This window comes from Equus asinus, chromosome 6 (genome assembly GCF_041296235.1).
Source record: "Equus asinus isolate D_3611 breed Donkey chromosome 6, EquAss-T2T_v2, whole genome shotgun sequence".
NCBI classification, from domain to species: Eukaryota; Metazoa; Chordata; class Mammalia; order Perissodactyla; family Equidae; genus Equus; species Equus asinus.
The window spans coordinates 49,408,248-49,434,407 of NC_091795.1; the positions used below are offsets into that span (position 1 = coordinate 49,408,248).

At 35.6% G+C, this 26,160-nt stretch overlaps 1 protein-coding gene across 17 annotated transcripts in view; it reads left to right on the forward strand.

The window, feature by feature from the left end:
• The window catches only part of WDPCP (WD repeat containing planar cell polarity effector), a 390,746-nt gene that overhangs the window by 248,817 nt on the left and 115,769 nt on the right, over window positions 1-26,160 (forward strand). For 13 of the 17 annotated variants that reach the window (XR_006529211.2, XM_044772549.2, XM_070512039.1 and 10 more), the window contains one exon: window positions 12,248-12,350. Coding sequence is in view for 16 of the 17 variants with exons in the window: in XM_044772549.2 (XP_044628484.1) it covers window positions 12,248-12,350 (103 nt within the window). In the remaining variant the exon portion in view is untranslated. Of the gene's footprint in view, window positions 1-12,247; window positions 12,351-13,188; window positions 15,375-18,390; window positions 19,061-26,160 lie in introns of those variants that run through there. The other 4 variants (XM_044772552.2, XM_044772550.2, XM_070512041.1 and 1 more) reach the window with 3 other exon arrangements.

Consider the following 26,160-nt stretch of genomic DNA (forward strand, 5'->3'; position numbering starts at 1 on the left):
AATTTGCTTGTAGTCCTTTCCAGTGAATTTTTCATTTCAGATAGTGTATTTATTTTTTTTTAAAGATTTTATTTTTCCTTTTTCTCCCAAAGCCACCTGGTACATAGTTGTGTCTTTTTAGTTGTGGGTCCTTCTAGTTGTGGCATGTGGGATGCTGCCTCAGCATGGCTGACGAGCAGTGCCATGTCCGCGCCCAGGATTCGAACTGGCGAAACCCTGGGCCGCTGAAGCAGAGCGTGTGAACTTAACCACTTGGCCACAGGGCTGGCCCCCAGATAGTGTATTTTAAATTTCTAGTTCCATTTGGTTCTTTTTTTATATCTTCCAATTCTGTTGTCATTATGTTCATGTTTTTCTTTAAGTCTTTGTGTGTATGTTTGTATATATGTGTAGGTATGTATGTATATATGTGTGTGCGTGTATATTTGTTTTAAAATTCTTTTCTGCCGATTCCATTATCTCTGTCATTTCTTGGGTCTGTTTCAAGTGACCAGTTTTTCTCCTGGTTAGGGTCATGTTTCCTTAATATTTTTTCATATCTCATATACCTTTATTGGAAGCTGGATTTCATGAATTTCATGTTGTTGAGTGCTAGATTTTGTTCTATTCGTTAAAAGAGTATACAGGTGGTAATATTTTTGCACTCATCTTTAGCCATGGAAACTCCTCCAAGTCAGCTTATGAGTCCTTTTGGGATGACCCCAGCAGTACTGATAGCTTCCTTGCCTTGTATGACAAGGTACACCCCCAACCTGGAATCAAACATTTCTCCAAGTAATTCTGATTTCTTTTAATGGCATATTGTCACTATAGTTCACAGACTGGAGACAGAGGGCTTATTTCTACTAAGTTTGTCATTGTTTTTTAGGGCAAAGAGCTAAACAAAGGTAGGCACATTTTTTTTTGTAAATGGCCAGATAGTAAATATTTTAGACTTTGCAGGCCACAAAGTCTCTGTCACAACTATTCAGCTCTCCCATTGTAGCTTGAAAGCAGATATAGGCAGAATGTAAACAAATGAATGTGGCTGTTTTAATAAAACTTTATTTACAAAAACTAGTCTTAGGTTGAATTTGGTTCACAGACTGTATCTTGTTGACCTGTGTTATACAACATTTATAGAAAATGGCTTCAGAATATTTTCACAAATATTATTCCTACTAGTTATAATTATGAAAACATTCTGAAATTTCTTTGCAATTCCTTTGTTCTTCAGGATATCCTGTGAGGGATAAACACGTCTATATTTTAAAGTGACTTGAAAAAACTATTTTCACATAGTTATGCCACCAATTTGATATACTAAATTCATTATTCAGTGAGGTCTAGCTTCAATCTCTGTTTTCTTCATATTGTTCTCCTTTCCTTCCCCTTGAGGTTGTCACTGTTGATTTACCCTTCATTTATAGAAAACATATATAACTAAATATGCATATATATTCATCTATGCCCCTGTTTTTTAAATAAAACCCCTGTTTTAGTAGTATACTAAACACATTGTTTGGTAACTTGATTTTTTTTAATGCAACATATCCTGGAGATCACTCTATAGCAGTATATAGAAAGATCAGAAGGCTTTTTAAAATTATGATAATATATACAACAGTGGAATAGATATGAGTACTTAGTGGACATGAATAACTTTCTAGAAAAAATACAAATGGCTAAAAATTACAAACTAGGTAAATGAATCTAAAAGGTCCAGTAGCCCTAAAGAGAAGATTCAAATAAGTCAAAAATAAAACTCCTGAAAGGAAGCAGTAGGTTTTGAGTTCTATGAAAACTTCAAAAACATATGATTTCCAAAAACTTATTCTAACATGAAAATATGTGCCATTCCAAGTAAATTCATTTGATAATAAAATTTAAATTCTTTCACATATTTTAACATTATTTTTTATCTTTATGCCATCTTTTATTTTTTATTAAAAAATTTTTTCTATTTCAGTAACATTGGATTATAACATTATAGCTTTCAGATGTACATCATAATATATTTCAAATTCTTTGTAGATTACATCATGTTCACCACCCAAGAACTAATTATACTCCATAACCTCACATGTGAGCCTAATCATCTCTTTTGCCCTCCCTCCCCCTTCCCCTGTGGTAACCACCAATCCAATCTCCATTGCTATGTGTTTGTTTGTCGTTGTTTTTATCTTCTACTTATGAGTGAGATCATACGGTATTTGACTTCCTCCTTCTGACTTATTTCATTTCACATAATACCCTCAAGGTCCATCCATGTTGTCACAAATGGCTGGATTTCATCATTTCTTATGGCTGAGTAGTATTCCATTATGTGTATATACCACATCTTCTTTATCCATTCGTCCCTTGATGGGCACCTAGGTTGCTTCCAAGTCTTGGCTACGGTGAATAATGCTGCAGTGAACATAGGGGTGCATGTATCGTTATGCCTTTGCGTTTCCAAGTTCTTTAGATAAATACCCAGTAGTGGGATAGCTGGATCATATGGTAGATGTATTGTTAATTTTCTGAGGATTCTCCATACTGCTTTCCCTAGTGGCTGCACCAGTATGCACTCCCACCAGCAGTGTACGAGGGTTCCCTTCTCTCCACATCCTCTCCAACACTTGTTGTTTCCTGTCTTGTTAATTATGGCCATTCTGACCAGAGTGAGGTGATACCTCATTGTAGTTTGATTTGCATTTCCCTGATAGCTAATGATGTTGAACATCTTTTCACATGCCTGTTTGCCATCTGTATATCTTCTTTGGAGAAATCTCTGTTCAGATCTTTTGCCCATTTTTTAATTGGGATGTTGGGTTTTTTTGTTGTTGAGATGTATGAGTTCTTTGTATAATTTGGATATTAACCCCTTATCTGATATATGGTTTGCAAATATCTTCTCCCAATTGTTAGGTTGTCTTTTCATTTTGTTGATGGTTTCCTTTGCTGTGCAGAAGCTTTTTAGTTTGACGTAGTCCCATGTGTTCATGTTTTCTTTTGTTCCCCTTGCCCAGTCAGGCATGGTACTTGAAAATATGCTGCTAAGACTGATGTCAAAGAGCTTACTGCCTCTGTTTTCTTCTAGCAGTTTCATGGTTTCAGGTCTTACATTCAAGTCTTTAATCCATTTTGAGTTGATTTTTCTGCATGGTGTAAGATAATGGTCTACTTTCATTCTTCTGCATGTGGCTGTCCAGTTTTCCCAACACCATTTTAAAGTCTATTTTGTCTGATATAAGTATTGCTACCCCCGCTTTCTTTTCTTTGCCATTTGCATGGAATATCTTTTTCCATCCTTTTACTTTCAGTTTGTGAATGTCCTTAGGTCTGAAGTGTGTCTCTTGTATGCAGCATATATATAGGTCTTGTTTTTTTTATCCAATTGGCCACTCTATGCCTTTTCATTGGAGCATTTAGTCCATTGATATTTAAAGTTGCTTTTGATAAATATGTATTTATTGCCATTTTGTTACTTTTGCTTTTCTGGGTGTTTTAGTAGTTCTTTGTTCCTTTCTTTTTCTCTTGCTCTCTTCCCTTATAGTTTGATGGCTTTCTTTAGTAATATGTTTCATTTCTTTTGTCTTACTTATTTGCTTACTTATTATAGGTTTCTGATTTGTGATTACCATGAGGATCCTAAATAATATTCTATGTATCTAATGGTCTATATTGAGTTGGTAGACTTTAGCTTGACCTCGTTCTCAAAGTTCTACTTTTTCACTCCCCTCCTCCCACATTTTATGTTTTGAAATCATATCTAATCTCTTGTGTATCTATCCATTACCCTCTTATCATTGAAATAAGTAATTTTAGTACTTTTATCTTTTAACCTTCATATTACCTTCATAGGTGGTTGACCTGCTACCTTTACCAGTGATTTTATTGCCTGGTTTATTGGGGTGCTTTTTTTTTTTTTTTTTGATAATTTTTTAATCCCTATTTGTGGTCATCGCTTTCCCACTTAAATAAGTCCCTTCAGCATTTCTTGTAGAACTGGTTTCTTGGTGATAAACTCTTTTAATTTTTGCTTGTCTGGGAAGCTCTTTATCTCTCCTCCCATTCTGAATGACAACCTTGATGGATAGAGTGTTCTTGGCTGTAGATGTTTTCCTTTTAGCACTTTACATACGTCATGCCATTCTCTTATCACCTGTAGGGTTTTGGCTGAGAAGGCCGCTGATAGCCTTATGGGCTTTCCTTTGTAAGTCACTTGTTGCCTTTCTCTTGCTACTTTTAGGATTCTCTCTTTATCTTTAATTTTGGACATTTTAATTATAATGTGTCTTGGTGTGGCCCTCTTTGGGCTTACCTTGTTTAGAGCTCTCTGTGCTTCCTGTACTTGGTTGTCTGTTTCCTTCCTTAAGTTAGGAAAATTTTCAGCCATTATTTCTTCAAATAAATTTTCTGCCCCTTTGTCTCTCTCTTCTCCTTCTGGGACACCTATAATATGAATGTTAGTGTGCTTGATATTGTCCCAGAGTTTCCTTAGACTGTTCTCATTTGTCTAATTATTTTTTCTTTTTTCTGTTCAGCTTGGGTGATTTCCTCTAGTCTTTCATCTAGTTCACTGATCCATTCTTCTGTATCCTCTACTCTGCTATTGAGTCCCTCTAATGAATTTTTCATTTCCAGTATTACACTCTTCATTTTTGATTGCTTCTTCTCCCAATATCTGTGAGCATCCTTATGAGTTTCTGTTTGAACTCTTTGTCAGGTAGCTCATTTATTTCTGTTTCATTTAGTCCTTTTTCTGGGGTTTTGTCCTGTTCCTCTGCTTGGAATATATTCCTTTGTCTCCTCATTATGCCTCTTTCTCTGTGCTTATTTCTATGTATTAGGTGAGTCGGCTATATCTCCTGATGTTGGAGAAGTGGCCTTATGTAAGAGATGCCTTTTGAGGCCCAGCAGTGTGCTTTCCCCTCATCACCGGTCCAAATGATCCAGGAGTGACCCCTTTGTGGGCTACTTGTGCCCTTGTGCTGTGGCAGGGTTGCTCTTAATGCAGGTACCCAGGGAATCCTGTCTTTCCCTCCCTGGCCAGCTATTTGTAAATCCAGTTTGGGGAGCCTCAGCACCGTTGGCTACAATGTCTAACAGCATACTCCTGTTGCAGTTTTCCTGTTAATTGGGTAGGTACCCAGTGTAGGTGGTTGCTAAGCTCAGGGGTTTACAGTTGAGATAAGCCTCAGGCCTACAAGGTTGTTGTCAGTTCTCTTAGGAGTATAGCTGAGTGGGGCTGGCCCTAGGCATAGGAGCACTCAATTGTTTCAGGCTTTGGAAAGTGGGGTTGATCCTTCTTATGGCTATTTATGAAGCACAGGTTTTCTGCTGCTGCTAAGCCTCACCCCGCCACAGGACCACATACACCGTCAACACAGTCCTGGTCCATGCACACTTCCCAACCCCCTGGAGCATACCCTAATGCCCCACTGCAGAGGCCCCCACAATTCACCTGGTCCTCACACAGGCCATGCCCCACAGAGGCAGACACACTCACCTACCTGTAGAGGATCAAGCCACCCAGTCAATGCAGGCCAACAAGTAGCCTAAGGGCTTGCTGTTGGGCAGGGCTGGTCCCTAGTGGGTGCTGCCTGCCCTGGCTGAACTGAATGAAATCTGTGCTCCAGTGGGTGTGGCAGACCCCTGGGCTAACATGCCAGAGGAAGAACCTCAATGGCATCCACGGGGTCTGTGTCAGCATGCTGGGACCAGGTCAGAACAATGGCCCCCATCAATGTCTCAGTCTCCAGAGAGATCCCTCCTCTCACTGAGATGCACCCAGAGCCCACCAGGTGCGTCTCTTTTCACCAAAGGACTGTCAGCCTTCTCTCTGGTGATTTTAGGTTGCTGAGATGGGTGAGTTTGTGCGTGGGCCCTTTAAGACCTGGGTCTTTTCGGCTTTTGTCTGATAGCTTTTCTGGGAGTATCCCCACTGCAGTTAATAGCCAGCAAAGCCAGACAGTAAGACCCCATCTTAGTTGTGCTGAGTCTGCAGGATGCTTAGAGCAGTATCAGCCCCACTCCAGACCTCACTCCTGGGAGGGCTGCATACCTTAGGGTGGCTCCCACCTGGCCAGCTGAGAAACTCTGCTGCTCCTGAAGGTGGCTTTTTTTTCTCTCCAGCAGGAATTTCTGCCTCTTCTGCCTTAGTCAGGACTGTCCCTTGTTGTGGGGGGTTCTTTTTATCCAGTTTTCAGTTTTCTATCCCAGGTAATTTTTCCAAAAATAGTTGTAACCTGATTGTGTTTGTGGGAGGAGATGAGTTCAGAGTCTGTTTACGCTGCCATCTTGATGAGATCTCTATTTTAACATTTAAAATAATTATTCTTTGCTCTGACTATTTAAGAAAGATTATGAAGGGGCAGCCTGGTGGCACTGTGGTTAAGTTCACGTGCTCTGCTTCAGCAGCCTGGGTTTTGCAGGTTCAGACCCTGGGCATGGACCTATGGACTGTTCATCAGGCCATGCTGTGGTGGTATCCCACATACAAAATAGAGGAAGATTAGCACAGACCTTAGCTCAGTGACAGTCTTCCTCAACCACAAAGAGGAAGATTTGCAAGAGATGTTAGCTTAGGGCCAATCTTCCTCAGCAAAAACAAAAGAAGGAGGAAGATTATGAAAGCAAGAACTGACTAGTAAAATTTATATTTAAATCAATATAACTATGAGATAAATTATTTAATATACTTCCTTATCTTGAAAGTTACTTTTTCCTCAAATCTACAAAATATGAAACTTCTTAAATATTAACACATTATCAGAAACAGTATTTTATTCCTACTCCTTAAAACTTCTTATTGGTCAGATTTGTCCTATGAAATGTTATTTTATTTTTTTTTTTAAAGATTTTATTTTTTCCTTTTTCTCTCCAAAGCCCCCTGGTACATAGTTGTGTATTCTTCGTTGTGGGTTCTTCTAGTTGTGGCATGTGGGACACTGCCTCAGCGTGGTCTGATGAGCAGTGCCATGTCCGCGCCCAGGATTCGAACTAACGAAACACTGGGCCGCCTGCAGCGGAGCGCGCGAACTTAACCACTCGGCCACGGGGCCAGCCCCTATGAAATGTTATTTTTAAATAAGTAGAAAAAGAATTATATCAACATTTTATCTTTAGCTGAAATAGAACAACATGAACTTGAATTTTTTTTTTTTTTTTTGAGGAAGATCAGGCCTGAGCTAACATCTGCTGCCAATCCTCCTCTTTTTGCTGAGGAAGACTGTCCCTGAACTAACATCTGTGCCCATCTTCCTCCACTTTACATGTGGGACACCTACCACAGCATGGCTTGCCAAGTGGTGCCGTGTCTGCACCCAGGATCCGAACCAGCGAACCATGGGCCACTGAAGCGGAATGTGCGCACTTAACTGCTGTGCCACCAGGCTGGCCCCAAGCAGCATGAACTTGAATGTTTTCAAAGCAATTTGGACAAGTCTTAGAAACTTGTAAAGCTGTAGATTATTAATTTAATTTTCTATTATCAATTGCTTTGAATTAAGTAAAATATTACAGCAAGGAGGGCTAGAACATGGTAATCTTAAATATGTATAAGCTATTGCATGCCTTTGTAAGTGTTTCTATATCTATATCAAACCTATCAATCCCCAGAAACATTACAAAAATTAGAAAAAGTTAAAATATTAATATGGTATAATAGTTATCTTTCAATGTCTGATCCAAAATATGATTTATAGATGAAAATATATTCAAGATTTTTTTTATCTTCAAATAATTTTTGTTGTAAATTTGCATATTCATTCCAGTAGTACATTCAAAAGTCATTTGTGAAAGGTAATGAGAACTCAAGAACAGCAAGTTTTTTTATTTTAGGTCTCAGATGATAACAGACAGAATATGTTTAAATTTTTAAACCTGGTTCATGGCCAAAGGCTATCAGTGTCATCTTTTGTTCAGTGGAGGTCAACTTCACTTAATAGTGCTAAAAGATGATACTAATATAAGTCAATTTGGCAAATGGTAAATGATAATATTGTCATTGAGAATGACAGAAAGTAAGTGGTTCATTCTTCTATTTTTCTGAAAACTTGCTTCCAGATTAGTAAGACGTTTATAATAAAACCATCCACCAATTAGGTAACCCTGGTTGGGTGGCAATAAAAGTTAGGATTTATCAATATGATACTTTTAAAAACTATTGCCATCTATGTTGCCCATTTAGATTTGCTATATGCCATTTTAATCTTATACAGAAAGTCTCCACAAAGAGACCAACAAAACAAAAAAGGACTGTACAACTTACAATGTCTCCTTGTGCCTCCCAGACATGCTTCCTTTTCTTTTCTTTTCTTTTGCTGAGGAAGATTGTCCCTGAGCTAACATCTGTGCCATCTTCCTCTACTTTTTGTGGGTGGGATGCTGCCACAGCATGGCTTTATAAGCAGTGTATAGGTCCATGGTCGGGATCCAAACCCACGAGCCCCAGGCCACAGAAGAGGAGTGCTTGAACTTAATCACTACACCACCAGGCTGGCCCCTCAGACATGATTCTAAACAACTAAGCATGTGGCAATGCAGTCCACTAGTATGTGAGAACCTTGATGGCTGGGTACCAAGGGTAGATCCATGTTTTATAAGGCTTGAAGCTTATACAATTTAAGAACAAGAATTTAAAATTTCAAATACAAAATTAGGTACTGGAAAGAACATGTATAACTAAGAGGCAATGAAGTTTAAGTTTATTAGCTTTGGTAAATTCACCTCTGCATCTGGCACATAATAAACATTCCATATTTATGGAATAATTTTTGATTAATAGCTATTGATTAAATTTGAAATCAGGATGAGTGAAAGGGCATGACTACCCTGGTAGGGGCCTCTTGGAATGTCTTTATTGTAGTATGATTTAACAGTACCTTTGCCTTAGTCAGTCTCAAACAGCTTTACTACATGTCCTTTATTTTTGTATGTGTTGCCCTAATCAGGTAGAAGACATGAAAATGAAATATAAAACCAAGTGGCTTTTATTTTCTTGACTCATTTAGAATATGACCATTTCCCAGAAGCATATGAACATCTTTAATTGTATACATCCAACATTTAAACTAAATTTCAACACTAAGACTATCTAAAAGTTAAAAGTAGATGAAGGCAGACAACAGCCAATTGGGAAGTGATATAGATACTAGATATGTCTTGCATCAGACGCTAAAGATTGATGGACTCTGCAAACTGAGGGACATGCAGTTACAGAGATCTACTCTCTACTGCATTTTGCTAAAGACCACATTCAGTTAGGAGGCCCACAAGTCTATCAGCAAGTAAATAGACTGTATAGTGTTTCCAAACAGAAAGTTTAAGAATGCAAACATTCATGGTATAGATATAATATCAACTTAAGAACTGTTAAGGCTTAATGTTTTCAAATTAATGACAGTTCCCTATATCAAAAAGTAAAGAGGAAAAATCACAGAATTAAGGAAGAATAAGAGAGAGATAATGTTCCAGAAATAACTTGTGGAGCATAGATTTTATAGCCAATACTTATATCACTGTTAAACATAACGTACTAACATTAGTATCTCACAAAGAAAACCATATTTGTATGGGTGTGTTTCTTTTTTTCTTTGGTTTATATGCCTGTGTACCAGTGTTAAATGGTCTTAATGTTAACTAGAATAAAGCTTGGAGATTCTTAACTATTTGCTTTGACATATGAATTTTAAGATCAACTTGTCAAGTTCCATGAAAAGCCTGAAAGGGATTTTGCTTGGAATTCCACTGAGTTTTACAGATTACTGGGGTCAGAATTGATAGCTTTATGATGCATAGTCTTTCTAGCCGTAAGCAGGTATATGTCTGTATCTTAATCAGGTGTTCACTTATGTCACTCAGAAATGGTTGGTAATTTCTTCTCAAATGTATTACACATCTTTTGCTTATTTTCAGTGAAGAATCATATACAAATTGTGCCAGAGAAGAGAAAATAGAAAAAAAAGCCACCTTACTTATTTTAGGCGCACTATCCATTGCGTGACACAGCCACCTGCCACCTAACTTATTTTATAAGGCTAGTATAACTTTAATAGCAGTCAAGGACTTGTTAGCAATTATAAGTAATGCTGTCATCACCAATCTTGGACATACATTGTCATATTATTTCCTTAAACTATATACATGCAAATTTTAAATCCTGATATATTGTTAAAATATGGAATCAGCAAACTTTTTCTGCCAGATAGCAAATATTACAGGCTTGTGGGCCAAGAGGCAAAATTGAGGTTATTATATAGGGACTTGTATATAACAAGAGAGAAAACAAATTTCAGAAATCTTTATTGATGAAATTAAAAATATAATAATTGAGTCCAATTTTCATAATACAGATCTACAAATGTGAATAATAGAATTATTTTGGGGGGATAACATTTCACTTAATTGGGTTGGAGTTGGTGTTCTTATCAAAACCTATTACAAATGTTCATCTGTTAATGCTGATCAAGATGAAATTTTACATATTTCACCTTTGCAAATATCTTTCCTCATAGATAGGTACTGCCAAATGTTGATATAAATCCATGAGCATATGGTTTTAATTGAGCATACTCACCAATTAGAAGGCATTTTTAGAATTCTATTAGCTAAAAGACTAGAATGCCTTTTAGCATGTCATTACATTGCAAATTAATCACTTCCAATTAGAGTTCCTCAATTGCACAGTTAAATAGACTTTGGAATGTGAAAATTTCCTTTGCACTTGGATCAAGTTTGAAAAATACTGCTGTTGATTGAAATTGGAAAATACATTGCTGGCAATTTGTGTAGGAGATCTCACCTTTTAAAAAAAAATTTTGACAGTGCAGGAAGTGTATGACACAGCCTGACATTACTTGTAAGTCAGTGTTAGTTTTCATTGAAATGACTTTATCACAGTATTAAGTTTCACATATAGGTACTGTTATGCCTTGTAGTTTTATGTTGAAACATTTTCAAGTCTTCATCATAAATGAATTCCAAAGCCATTCAGAGTTAAATAAGAGCACAGTTCTTCTAACCATTTAAAAATGTAAACACCATTCTTAACTCAAGGACTATACAAAAGGCAGGCTACTTTGACACATACTCCATAGTTTACTGCACCCTGCTTCATAAAGTCTCATGCTCCCAGTAAGTTTAAGTGCCTGTTTCCCCCCAAACTTTGCAACCAGTAAGTATTGTTAACTTTAAAAAACTTATCCAATCTGAAATTACATTTTTTCAACTTGCACTTATTTGAATATTAATAAAGTAAAATATGTTTTCACGATTATAAGCCACTTGTATTTCTTAATTGTAAACTGGCTGTTTATATCCCTTTGTCCATTTTTATTGCAATAAAATTTCTATTCTAACAATCATTCTATGTACCAAAAAGAGTTCTAAGTCCTTTTTAATGGCTCTACCTGTTTAGTATTATTTCCACTGCTTTCTGCCACACATCCTACATTCCTTCTATATTGAAAGACCTGCCATTGTGTGACAGAATTGTGTTTTTTCAAGCTTCTCTACATATATGCACCAGATATCATTCATTCTCTGTCACCTTTTCTCCATTTTTCCTTCCTAGTATAAGTCTTATTTACCTTTCAAGACTCAGATCAGGATCAGTTCCTCCTCTTAGGCTCCACAGCACTCTGTAAATATCTGCCATAAAACCTATCACATTGTTAATGCTCTTAACTGTTGTTTACAACGGTGTGTCTGCCCATTTGGCTCAAAGCTTCTTGAGACATGGTATTGTAATTGATCTTTATACTCCAGAACAGTGCTTGGCAATTAGTAGACACTGATTACTTGTTAACTGAATGAGTTCAAAATAATACTAATAGTAATACTAATAAAGTAATATGTGCCAGACCCATAAATAAACAAATTTGTGCAGTAGTATTCCTTGTAAAATGCTTAGCATAATATACAGTTGAATTTTGAAGAAGCTTTCTCAGATATTAAAATCTCACCAATGAAAATATCAATTAAAGCTTTTATTCCCTGACAAAACTATGTCAAACATTTCATTTAAAAACTTGTCTTTTTCCCCTAAAGACTTAAAATAATTTATTTAAATAATTGCCATTAGTTACAGCTATGGTCTGCAATTCAAGAAAATTTGCTTGTAGTAGAAAAGAAAACTGAGAAAATTAAAGTACAAAAAAGAATATTCATCAGCCATGTCTGTTTTGTAATCTGAACAATAAGTTCTTTCTTTTAAAATCTCCTTTGTAACTTGACCAAGATTCATTTGGGATTAATCTTTTTTTTCCCTTTATTTCCAAAGGACATCCATTACCTTGCACTAGATAAGGGTGAATTGGCACTAGCTGAAGTGGCAAGAAAAAAAGCTAGTGACATTGATGCAGAATCAATAACCTCTGGAGTTGGTAAGAATTAATGCTGTTTTTTTTAAGTGCTTTTTGTTTTAATCAATACTTATTCAGTATCATTTCTATTTATGTTTGTAGGGCACGGTTGGCTAATTTAAATTACTTTCTTTGTAAAGACAGTGTCTTTTAAAAACTAAGACTGGATAAATAGTACAATATGGATATATAAGTTGGAATCATATTAATATGAAAATTGATAATTACTGATTAATCACCATTTACCAAAAAGGACATTGTTCCTTTCGTAAGATTTTGAGGGAAAAAATTTATCATCGTCAGTGCTGTTACTAAAATTAACCAACACAGGAACTTATATAATTCTTTATTTATACACATAGACATGTCATATCTCAAAAGAATTCTCTCCTATATCAAAGTACTTCAAATGGGATTTTTAGGTTTGATGGGTGATTTGTTTTCATTTAGAAGCCATTAGAGTCATTTTACAGTGTAGTCTTCCAAAGAAGACAAATCAGAAGCCTAAACTGAATCTAAAGGTCCATTCAAAACTTTATAATATAGAAAAATGATAGTTTTTAAAAACAATTGTATTATCAACATGAGCTTTTTCCCCCTAAACTCAGTCTTTCTAATGTAAATAAACCTGGAAGAATTGATCTCTGGACATCCCAATTCCTATTCCTCTTGATATTTCCTATTCCTAGATTAGGCAGAGGATCCTCAGAACTGTAATAGAATTCATTTCTTTGGGGAACTCCTATGAAACAAAGAAGTTTCAATAAGATTTCTACTTTGTAAGTTGCTTGAAAATATTATAATAAGCCTCTCCACTGATAGATCATCTTGTGCTTTGTTTTCGTAATGCTGTTTATAGCCAAAGGGAGCAGCTATCAGCTTCTCTAACATCACCACCAGAGCCCAGTCTTCAAGGTGGTACTGAAGAACTCAAAGCCATGCGGCCAGGATAGCTCTGAACCGAAATACCAAAGCTGACAATTACTTACCAGAAAGATAATTCTGTTCTCCTTTCCCAACCCTGAAAGAAGTCCAAATTGATCAAACCAAAAAGATGCAAAGACCACTTTCAAATCTCCATTCCTAATGGATAAGGAATACTCCCTCTTAATAAAATATTAGAATAAGAACTGCAGTTGACTTATCACTGTATCTTGTTACTTGCTAAGGATATTGACGAGCCTCTAAACAGCAACAATAGCTAGTAATTATTGAATGCTTACGGTGGGCCAGGTATTATTCTAAGTTACAGATATTAACTAATTTAATACTCGCCACAACGCTGTGAGGTAGGTGTAATTTCTATTTATTATGTGAAGTTACTTTTAACTAAATGATGAAACCATGCCATCTTAGTAGGAATTATGATGTTATATAATGGGGATACAAATATTCTCCATCCCTACCCCTCCAGCCATTTAGGAAAACACAGGAAGAGGTTAATTCGTAGCAAATTTTATGGGAATTTTCCTTAGTTGTCATGTACTCTGCCTTTTCCATCAGGGTATCAGATATAATAAAGGCCATTTTTGCATTTTAAAGCTATTCAAATTTACTAAGAGTGAAAAGGAATGTGAAGAGATTATCACGAAATTTCAGAAAAATGAAGAAACTCCACTATTCACCAAAATGTGTCCTGTGCCCTGTGTATTCTTTGATCAGGTTACTGTGGCCAGCTGATAATTCCTAGCCAGAGAGCTTGGTGTTTCCCCACTTTGAGCCCTGCCTCATTTCTAGCAAATATCTTTTCTTCACTGAAACCCTGTTACTCCCCATTTTTCAGCCTTTTTCAATCCTTACACTTTGACTTCAGTTACTATCCCTTGGCAAAGACATCATTCAGTAACAACAGTAACAATCAAGAGGTGAACATCTTAAATGAATGTTCTACTCCACTTTTGTTCCAGAAAACTGGGGTAACTTCCACTCACAATTCCAAACGGAATTAGGAAAGAGCGTCTTGTTTCCTCATCATAGACTCTGCCTAGGTCTTCCTTAGAGCCCACATCATGCTGGGGAAAGCTAATTTCTCTCAAATTCCCTCAATTTAATTCATCTGTTCTCTCAAACTTTTCCCAAAGCAGAAAGTAATTAAGTTTTTGGGTTTCAAAGGAGCTCTTTGATGCAAGCAAGAGGGCAAATTATGTAAGGTATCAAAGGAGTATTTAAGTAGAAGTAGTTCCGTTACATGGGACAGTCTGTAAAAAAGTATCACACATAGTAGCCGTCAACATAGTTAAAAAGCAAGAGTTGCCAGAGAAGTTGAATTGTGATCATCTGAATAATTTGGTAATTTTTTATTGAAGTGTAACATACATACAGAAAACTGCACAAATCATAAATGTATGACTCAGTGTATTTTCCCAAAATGAACACATCCTTGAAACCAGTATCCAGACCAAGTAATATACATTACCAGGACCCCAGAAGCCCTCTCATATCCTCTTCAAGATACAACACCCCAGCCCAACTATCCTTACTATAACACCACAGGTTAGTTTTGCCTTTTTTCAAACTTTTAAGAAATAGAATCACACATATATTCTTTTATATTTGGCTCCTTTTAGTCAACATTATGAGCGTGAGATTCTTCCATAATGTTGCATATAATTGTAATTCTTTCATTCTTATTGCTATATAATAGTATTCCAATATGTGAATATAGTACAACTTTATCCATTATCCTTTTGATGGATATTTGGTTTGTTTCAAGTTTGGGGCTATTGTGAATAATGTTGCTATGAACATTCTTATGTATGTCTGAATGGACATATGTACAGATCTGTTGGGTATGTGCTTAGAAGTGGAATTTCTGGGACACAGGATATATGCATATGTTCAACTTTAGTAGCTACTTCAGTTTTCCAAAGTAATTGTAACAGCTTACCTTTTTACCAACAGTGCATAAGAATTCCAGTTTGCTCCATCCTCACTGATACATGGTATTGTCTGTCTTTCTCATTTTAGCCATTCTGATGGGGAAGACATTGTAATTTTGTATATGTGACAGTATATATATATATATATAAACTGTTTCTGGACTCTATTTTATTGATGTGTTTGTACTTACACAAATATCTCACTGTTTTGAGGAACTCTGGCTTTAAGTCTTAATATCTGGTAATGCAAGTTGTCCAGCTTTGTTCTTCTTTAAGATGGCCATAGCTATTCCTTTATATTTCCATATAAATTTCAAAATCAGCTTGCACCCTCCCCCAAGAAAAAAATGGGGGAGGGCTGAAATTCTGGTTGAAATCGCATTAAATCCATAGACAAAAACGTGGGCAGAATTGATTTCTTTATAATATTGAGTTGAGTTTTCCAATACGTAAATATGATATATCCCTCAATTTATATAGATCTTCTGTATTTTTTCTCAGAAATCTTTTATAATTTTCACTGTAGTGGTCTTGCACATCTTTCCTTAGATGTATTTTTTTTCCTCCACTTAAAGAGAATTTTAATTTAATTATGGTACATCCATTCAATGTATCTCTAACCTGAAGCTTTAAAAGATATGAAAGAACGGCATGTATTGATATTTGCATAGAAAAATATATACTCACACATACATATCCTGAAAATCTGGAAGGATATACACCTTACTGTTATCAATGGTTATCTCTGAAAGGTGGGAATTTCTGAGGAAATTTTCATTTCCTACTTTTTATACTCTTCACTGATATATATATCATATAATGGGCATATATCATATGGGTACTGGGGTTTTTTATTGAGGTAATTGATATATAATATTATATTAGTGTCAGGTACAACATAATTATTTGATATCTATATATATTACAAAATGATCACAATCAGTTTGCTTAACATGCATCACCACACATAGTTACAAATTCTTCTTCTTGTGATAAGAACTCTTACAATTCACTCTCTGAACAACCTTCAAATATACAATACAGTTACCTTAACTAGTCACTATGATGTACATTACATCCCCAGAACTTATTCATTTTATAACTGGATGTTTGTACCCCTGACCTCATTCACTCATTTCACACACACACACCCCAACCACCAATCTGTTCTCTGTATCTGAGTTCATTTTTTTTCCTTAAGATTCCACATATAAGTGAGATCATACAGTATTTGTCTTTTTGTGCCTGACCTACCTCACCCAGCACAACGTCCTCAAGGTCTATCCATGTTGTAGAAAATTGCGAGATTTCCTTAAGTTTTATGACTGAATAATATTCCATTGTATGTATATTCCACATTTTCTTTATCCATTCATCCATCAATGGACACTTAGGTTGCTTCCATGTCTTGGTTATTGTAAATGCTGCTGCAGTGAACATTGGGATACATATATCTTTTCAAGTTCTTGTCTTCGTTTCCTTCAAAGTTTGATGGTTGTATTTTTCATTTCTGAGGAACCTCAATACTGTTTTCCATAGTGGCAGCACCCGTCTACATCCCACCAGCAGAGCACAAGGGTTTCCCTTTTTCCACATCCCCACCAACACTTATTTCTTGTCATTTTGATAATAGCCATTCTCACAGGTGTGAGGTGATCTCATTGTGGTTTTGATTTGCATTTCCCTGATGTGATGTTGAGCACCTTTTCATGTACCTACCTATTGGCATCTGTATGTCTTCTTTGGAAAAATGTCTATTCAGATCTTCAGCCAATATTTTATTCAGGTTGTTTGTTTGTTTTGTTATTGAAATATGTGAGTCCTTGTATATTTTGGATATTAACCCCTTATCAGTTACCTCAATACTGTTTTCCATAGTGGCAGCACCCGGCAGCACAAACCATGTGGTTTGCAAATAATTTCTCCCATTTCATAGGTTGCCTTTTCAGTGTTTTTGTGTGTGTGTGTGTGTGTTTTTTTTTTTTTACTGTTTCTTTTGCTGTGCAGAAGCTTTATTAGTTTGATGTAGTCCCACTTATTTTTGCCTTTGTTGTTTGTGCTTTTGGTGTCATTTTGAAAAAATCACTGCCAAGACCAATGTCAAGGAGCTTTTTCTCTATGTTTTCTTCTAAGAGTTTTATAGTTTCAGTTCTTATGTTTAGTCTTTAATCCACCTTGAGTTAATTTTTGTGAGTGGTGTAAGATAGGGGTGCAATTTCACTTTTCTGCATGCATCTAGTTTTCCCATCACCATTTATTGAAGAGACTGTCCTTTCCGTATTGACTCCCTTGTCAAATATATCTGATGTATATGCATGAGTTTATTTCTGGTCTCTCCATTCTGTTCCATTGGTTTGTCTATTTTTATGCCAATACCATACTGTTTTAATTACAGTAGCTTTGTAGTATAGTTTGAAATCAGGAAGTGTGATGCCTCCAGCTTTGTTCTTTTGTGCTTCCATATGAATTTTAGGATTGTTTTGTCTTTTTCTGTGAAAAATGCCATTGGAATTTTGATAGCAATGGCACTAAATCTATAGATAGCTTGGGTGGTATGGACATTTTAACAATATTAATTCTTCCAATCCATGAGCACAGTATATCTTTCCATTTATCTGCATCTTCTTAAATTTCTTTCATCCGAGACTTGTAGTTTTCAGTGTACAGTTAAATTTGTTTTATTTCATTCTTTTTGATGCAGTTGTAAATGAGATTGTTTTCTTAATTTCTCTTTCTGATAATTTGTTACAAGTATATAGAAATGCAATAGATTTTTGTATATTGATTTCATATCCTCCAACTTTACTGAATTCTTTTATTCTAAAATTTTTGTGGTGGAGTCTTTAGGGTTTTCTGTGTATAGTATCACATCAGCTGCAAAAAGAGACACTTGTACTTCTTCCTTTCTGATTCAGATGCCTTTTATTTCTTTTTCTTACCTAACTTCTCTGGGTAGGATCTCCAATACTATATCAAATCAAAGTGGCAAGATTAAATGAGCTTCACCGGTGGTGGACTAGTGGTGGTATAATCCCAATAAGAGTATTAGGTATGGAATAGTCTAGGCTGCTGTAACAAGAGACCACAATGAAGTAACAAAGAATGTTATTTCTTTTAACAATCCTGGGAGGTGTTCCAGGACTGGTAAACAGACTCCTATGGTGTTGCTTTGTTATCTCTAGGTTATAGCCTTCATCTGCATCGTTGAAGATTTGTATCCCTGCCTTCAAGAAGGAGCAAAAAGAAGAAGGAAAGCATATTCTCTTCTTGTTTAGGGAGTAACCCAGGATTTGTCACACATCACTTCTGCTCATATCCCATTGGACAGAATCTGGTCATAAGGCTACACCTAACTGTAAGAAAGTCTGGGAAATATCTTTAGTGGGGTGACCATGACTCGACAAAACATCTATAACTATAAAAGCAACAGCCACTGGGGGGACAGCTAACACTTCATCTGTTACAATGAGATTTGAAGAATAGTGTTTAGAAGAAGAAAACAAGCAAAATGGGGAAACAACATCCTCTACATAATCCTCATATGCACATAAATAGAAGTATTTTTAAAACCCTATTCAAACAAATTCCCAGCTGCACTTAACATGCAAACACGGGGGGGCCAGACCAGCAGAGCGGTTAAGTTCACACGTTCCACTTTGGCAGCCTGGGGTTCGCCGGTTCAGATCCCGGGTGCGGACCTATACACTACTTGTCAAGCCAAGTCATGCTGTGGTGGGCATCCCACATATGAAAAGTAGAGGAAGATGGGCATGGATGTTAGCTCAGGGCCAGTCTTCCTCAGCAAAAAGAGGAGGCTTGGTGACAGATGTCAGCTCAGGGCTAATCTTCCTCAAAAAGAAAGAAAAATACAAATACATTGACAGCTACATTAAGAAATTCTTCCAAATGCATTATATTTCCAAATACTCTTATCATATGTGATCTTTCAAATACTATGTTATAAAAAGGCTGTAGCTTTATAAGCTGCCATCTCCTTTTAAGATACATTTTAAAATTCCCGGGGAGGCCTAGTGGCATAGTGGTTAAGTTCACACACTCACTTCAGCAGCCTGGGGTTCACAGGTTCAGGTCACAGGCATGGACATACACACTGCCTATCAAGCTATGCTGTGGTGGCATCCCACATATAAAAAATAAGAGGAAGATTGACACAGATGTTAGCTCAGGGCCAATCTTCCTCACACACACACACACACACACACAAATATATATATGTGTGTGTGTATCTTAAAATTCTGATATAAAAGCTTATTTGTGCTTGATCGAGAACTTTAGAGAATGCAGTATTTTTAAAATATAGTATAATGATGATAAAGATTAGTCATTATTACCCAAAGATAACTGATAATGTTAGTCTATTTATTTCCTCTTTTTGCTGTGTAGATATTTAGCAAAATTTGAATCATTTATTTTTGTTACCCATTGGTATGCTGTGACTATGTTCCCATGTCATTAAAAATCATTCAAACCCCCAATTTTTAGTAAGTTATCTTCCTCCTAAATGCCTTTCTGTTTTTACTATAAAATCATGGTACCACTGTAAAAATGTATAAAATTATATCTAGTAGACAATACATAGATGAAGGTAAAGATTTGCTCTTATACTTAAAATATCTCATTATTAATATAGAATTCTTCTAAAATTAAGCTACAAAAGCAGTTTTTAATTCTACAAACAATTTAAAATTGTGGTTAACTGTTTTACCTACACTGTGCTTGAGAGGCTATATTAAATTACTTGTTCAACTGAGGACCTATATTCATGCCAACCTGCTTTTAGCTCCAATTCACCTATCTTCTCTTTATTATGTCATGATGTCAGTTACCTTTCTACCTCTAGGCATTTTTGCCTAGAGACATAATCCTAAACCCTTCATAATTATAAGCACATCAAAGACTAACTGCTTTGCTTAGCTGCAGAGGTCTATACAAGACTATATAACATGTATAACTTAAAAGGGATTTATAGTTTTCAGTAAAGTTCCTAAGAATACATAATTATCCAACCTTTGTTCCTTTCTTTGTGATGACATAATATTGTCACTCACAGAATGTTACATATTAAATAATACCAATTCTTAATTACCTTAAGTAGAAATTTTCTCTAAATTAAGTACTTATTTTCAGGTCAAACCTTTCCATTGTTTAAATATGTAACATTTTTGAGCTCTGCTATACTAGTTCACTATATTATGAAATAAGGTGTCATGTTTTCAGAACTCACCTAGTCATAAATTGACATTAACTTAGCAAAAGATAATAGTCTTTTTCTGTGAGAAAAGTGCAAACATCAAACTATTTGGGCTTTAACCCTACTTTTTCTCCTGTTCAGAAAGGAGTCAATGTCTCAAGCTTTCTTCTCAAGATTTACTTATTAGTCAGACTAGTAAACTGTGCTGATCCAGGACAGAATTACTGCCAATTAAATTTTCTGCAAGTAAATAATGAAGAATTTTGCTTGAAGATTGGTATGTAATATTAAGAGTAACTAATGAAACCATGAAGTTAAGAATAAATAGAACATGTGCTAACTTAGCTAGTATGAATTACAACAAAAGTATCTTCTATCAATAATCCCAAAATGTGAATGGACAAATCAATTCATGCACTAATGTGCTATAAACTTTAAGAATACTAAGGCAGTAGTAAGGAAAACTGAGTTATAGTTTTAGCTAAACTTTCAAGACTAACCATGTAACTTTTAAATAGTCACTTTTTTGGGTCTCAGTTTGCTCATGTATAAAATAAGCAGATACAACTAGAAGAATTTAAGTCTTTTTCAACACTAAAATTTCTATGCATATGATTAGATATGACTGGATAGAACCCAAACTAAGACACTATAAAATTCTAGACAACAGATAGCTCTGTGAAAAAAAATCATTTAGAGCCAGCCCTGATTGCCTAGTGGTTAACGTTCAGTGCACTCTGCTTCAGCGGTCTGGGTTCGGTTCCTGGGTGTGGAACCACACCACTGGCCTGTCAGTAGCCATGCTGTGGCAGCAGCTCACATAGAAGAACCAGAAGAACTTAAAAGCATACACAACTATGCACTGGGACCTGCAGGAGTGGGGAGAAAAAAAACGGAGGAAGACTGGCAACACATGTTAGCTTAGAGTGAATCTTCTCTTGCAAAAAAGAAAGAAAGAAATCATTTATTCTTATCCACCTAAGAGTACAAACTCATACTGAAAAAAATAAGTTTGAGTATTCTCTTAGCAAGGGAATTGCTTTATTCAAAGAATACTTTTGAATTAAATCCTCTTAACTACTGCCTTTAAAAGACTTACAATTTTTGCTACAATAAATTTCGGTATAGAGTAACATCAAGATGCCCAAGCAGAGGAGCTAATATAAAACCTGAATAATTTCCAAATAAACAGAATGATTTCACATATATTAGCTGACCAAAATCATAAAATTATTGAACTTTAGAGCTAAATTTGGACCTCTCAGAGACATTTTGCATGTATAAAATTCTCTGTACAATGTGTCAGAATTTATATCAATTCTGAAGGTAATCTTCCTATACCCCTACCATGTCCCCAGGGAAATCTCTATTCACAAAAAAAACTCTGTCACATAGTTGGTCTATAAAGTTTATGTGTTAAAATTATGCATCTGCTTTATCAAAAGTAAGCAGTATCTTTACCTTTTTTAACCATTTTACAATTAAAATACAGCTTCATAAAACCACAAATCTATATTCTCAAGGGGAATCAGGGAAGAATCAGGATTTTTATAGTCACTTAGGTTCCAAAGGTTTAAAGAAAATAAAATGCCCTAGATTCCCACATTTAATCATCCTATAATTTGCTATAGGGTAGAATTTAGTTTAAAGCTGATCTATTTCAGCCTCCACCACATACATACATACATATCTTTCAAGAAATGTGGATGTCAGGAACTCATAAAATATTCCACTAATGCACTAAGGCTGGTTCCTGTGGCTTTGCAAGTGCCAACTGAGTGTATCTCTACCCGATTCCAAGTTCAGTGAAATCATGTTGGTAGCTCGAAAATGGCCACAGTAGAAGTATTTACATCACAGAAATCAGCAAACTTGTTGGTTGCTTTGCTTTGGTTTTTGTTAGTCATTTAAGAGCACATCGAGGTTATGCGGTCATGGTTAATCCCATGTTATGGTTCCTAAAGGCCAAGTCACCACATATCAAAAGACCTATAACTGTTCTTGATTCTACAACCAGCAGAATTGAATTTTTAACATTCACATATTCTTCTCTAACTTCCTATAATTTAAGTGGAAAAGTAAAAGAGGGAGTAGGGTCCATATCATATATAATTCATGCATGTCTTTGAACCTGTATAGCAGTGTTGTCCAATAGAATACAATGCAAGCCACATACAGAACTTTAAATTTTCCACTATATCTTAAAATATATTTCAAATCAAATGTTAAATTTTCATCATAAATACTTCATCTGTATTTAGATTTCATGAATCTTAAAGAAGTAGTTTCAGGTACCCAAGTTGGTCCATACATTCTTACAATTTTTACAATTTTTAAATTTAAATTATTTAAAATAAAATATAAAAATTAGTTCCTCAGTCATACTAGCCATGTTTCAAGACTTCAACAGCCACACATTGTAGTGGTTTCCATATTGGACAGTCTAGCTCTACAGCACCGAAACTTCAGGAGTTTCCCGGAAGTTTACATCTTATTCTGTGCCAGCTTGAAGTGTGGAGTCAAATTAATTATTTCACTTTTCAGTGCCTCGATTTTCTAAGACAATAATAACCTTAGAAGAATCATGTTTTAATAGTTGTAACTATTTCATAATAGAAGTTCTAATGATTGCTATAATCATGAAATCACTCACATGATATAGCAGCTCCCTTTTTGGCATGTCATGTTATTTAACAACTAACTCATCAAGCAGTAGCAGCATCTTGAAGAAGAGCTTAACCTTGTTAGGTGTTACTAGCAATAAATGTTAAGCATTTATAGAGTGTTTTTCATACTTAAAGGGCTTTATAAATTATAATTAATGTGATAACATAATAATATATCATTCCTGTTAGAAGTGAATTCCTGAGGCCGAAGAATTTTTTTCCTCAATTCTTTTTGCTCAGTAAAAACCTTCCATTCACTCTATACTACAATGTACATAAATTCAAGTATTAATATCTTATTCCTGAGTGATGAACAAGACAAAATATTCATATTGAGTTAGCTTTTCTGATGCTGAGGACCATAATAAACTAAACTCAACAGAGAAAAATGGTGCTTCTACAATGTTCATCACTTATGTATTGTCTGCAAAACTAGCAGAAGTCAAGCACAGCTTTTTTTTAAAATGATAAAGCCACTTTGGAAGACAGTTTGTTTGTTTTTGTAAGGAAGATTGGCCCTGAGCTAACATCTGTTGCCAATCTTCCTCTCTTTTTTTTTTTCTCTCCAAAGCCCCAGTACATAGTTGTATATCCTAGTTGTAGGTCATTCTAGTTCTTCTATGTGGCATGCCACCACACTGTGGCTTGATGAGCAGTGCGTAGGCCTGTGCCCAGGATCCTACCTGGCAAACCCCGGGCCACAGAAGCAGAGCGCGTGAACTTAACCACTCAGCCAGGGGGCTGGCCCCCACAGGTTCTTGATTGTGTAAAACTGATTTTTAAATCCCATTATTATGGTACTTTATGTCTAAACTGCCATCAGAACCATAATAATACCATCCATTTTTATGGGCTTTACACTTTTCAAAGTGCTCACCTGCATCATTTTATCATCACCACAACCCTAAAAGACAAACAGGACAGGTATTGTTATGCCTGTTCTTTGGATGAAATTCCAAAAGGCTGAGTGACTTGTTCAAAGTTACATAGTGACCAGTGCTGGGCTAAAGCCAGAATCCAGGTCATTTTAGCCACTATTTATCAAGTGCTTACTACATGTTGGAGAATATGTCAAACACTGTTTGTGCATTACCTCATTTAATGGTCACAACAATCTCACAACATATCTATTTTACAGATGAAGGAAGTATGATGGAGAAAAACTGTTAAACATAGGTCCTTTTTTCCTCAAAGCATATGTTCTCAACTACCCTACTATGCTGAATCTAAAAATAGAATATTATCAGGATAAGAAAATAAAGGAACAAATCTTCATAAAAAATAAAAATAACTACTATTTACTAGCACGTTATTTGCCAGGGATAGTGCTAAGCTCTGCAATTACTGTTATGTTTCATATTTACAACAATCAAGAGTTAAGTCTTAGTTTTCCCATTTATAAATAAGGACACAGAGACTCAAAGTGTCAGAGTTAGAATTTAAAACTATTCCTGTTTGTTTGACTCCAAATCTCATACTTTGAACTACTTTGCCATTCTTTTTTATTTCAAGTCCACTGCTATTTTCCATATCCCTTGCTGCCTAACATTGCCAGTTACCTATTTTTGAGTTTTTTGGTTTATTTTTTGGGTGAGGAAGATTGGCCCTGAGCTAACATCTGTTGCCAACCTTCCTCTTTTTGCTTGAGGAAGATTCTTGCTGAGCTAACCTCTGTGCCAATCTTCCTCTATTTTGTATGTAGGATGCTGCCACAGCATGGCTTGATTAGTGGTGTGTAGGTCCGCACATGGGATCCAAACCCTTGAACCTTGGGCTGCTGAAGCAGAGAGCTCAAACTTAACCACTATGCCACTGGACTGGCCCCAGAGTTGTTATGCTTTTCATTGGTTGTGGGGTTTTTTGGCATAAAAAAGATAGTGATAAAGGTTTTCTTTGTCATCTTTGTTTACCACATTATACTAACAATGCCAAAAGCCAGTACTTAAACCATTTTCATAGCATAGTATAAGAAAGCAGCTTTGAGCACTGTCTCGTACAATCTATGACACCTTTGATCATTAAGCTGGCAGGTTATGATATTAATGTAGAACTGAATTTCTTTACCTTAGACTTTGAGCTAAACAGTCCCTTAACTTACTAAATGGTAAACTTCTGCAATCCCTCCAGAACTAAAGAGAGCTGACTTGTTCATTCAGTGGGTATTTTGATTTAAAGCTGTTTATAATAACAAAATATGAGACAGAGGACTAAGCATTGTTTAGTAAATTTGCTTAATGTAGCTAAATAATTTACATTAATGGAGAGAGTGTTGAGTGTGTGAAGACTGATTACTTTTCCTCAGTCAGAAAAATTCTTTTTTCCCGCATTATCTGAATATCCTTATAAACTTCTCACTTCATGTTGCCTTAGTAATCAGAAATAAAAGTGTTTAGATCTTCATAATGCTTTTTCATAACAAATGGTATGTTAATCTAAGTACCATAAGTACTTCTGGGGTTAATTTTCTGTTAAAATTCAATTAATTCTTTTTTCTTTATATTCTGGCTAAATTCCTTTTGTGCTAGATTATTTACCATGTTCCTCTTAAGACTGCCTCTAAGAAGGAAGTAAAACAAGTTTGTGCACATACATTCATATGCAAGGCAAAAGAGAAGATAAAATGTGAAAGAGAAATATGTTTTTAGGAAAACTCTTTCCTTATCTAGAATTAGGTATAGTCATAAACGTATGCATTGTAGTCATTTACAGAGATGACTATTTCTTTATTTTTTAATAAAATTTATAGTTTTTCCAAGCTAATAATCTAGATATTTGGAATGCATTCATTTAAGCAGAAGAAACAGCTGGCAAATATTTTCATGTCAGGTGGTATGCAAGCTAAGTTTATAACCTTCTGTTTATTCAATGTAAGGTAACTTGATGTGACAGGGTGTGACATATCACAAAGATGACTCAGGTCATGAATTTCAAGAAATCTTGAAAATAATACCTTTTAAAAGGATTTAAATAAATAGTATTTTAAAGATCCGAAGAGTATATAGTCCTTTTTTTTTTCCTGTTCTCTAAGAATTGAGTTCAAGTGCTTAAATGCTTAGGAAAGTCTTTTACTCAGA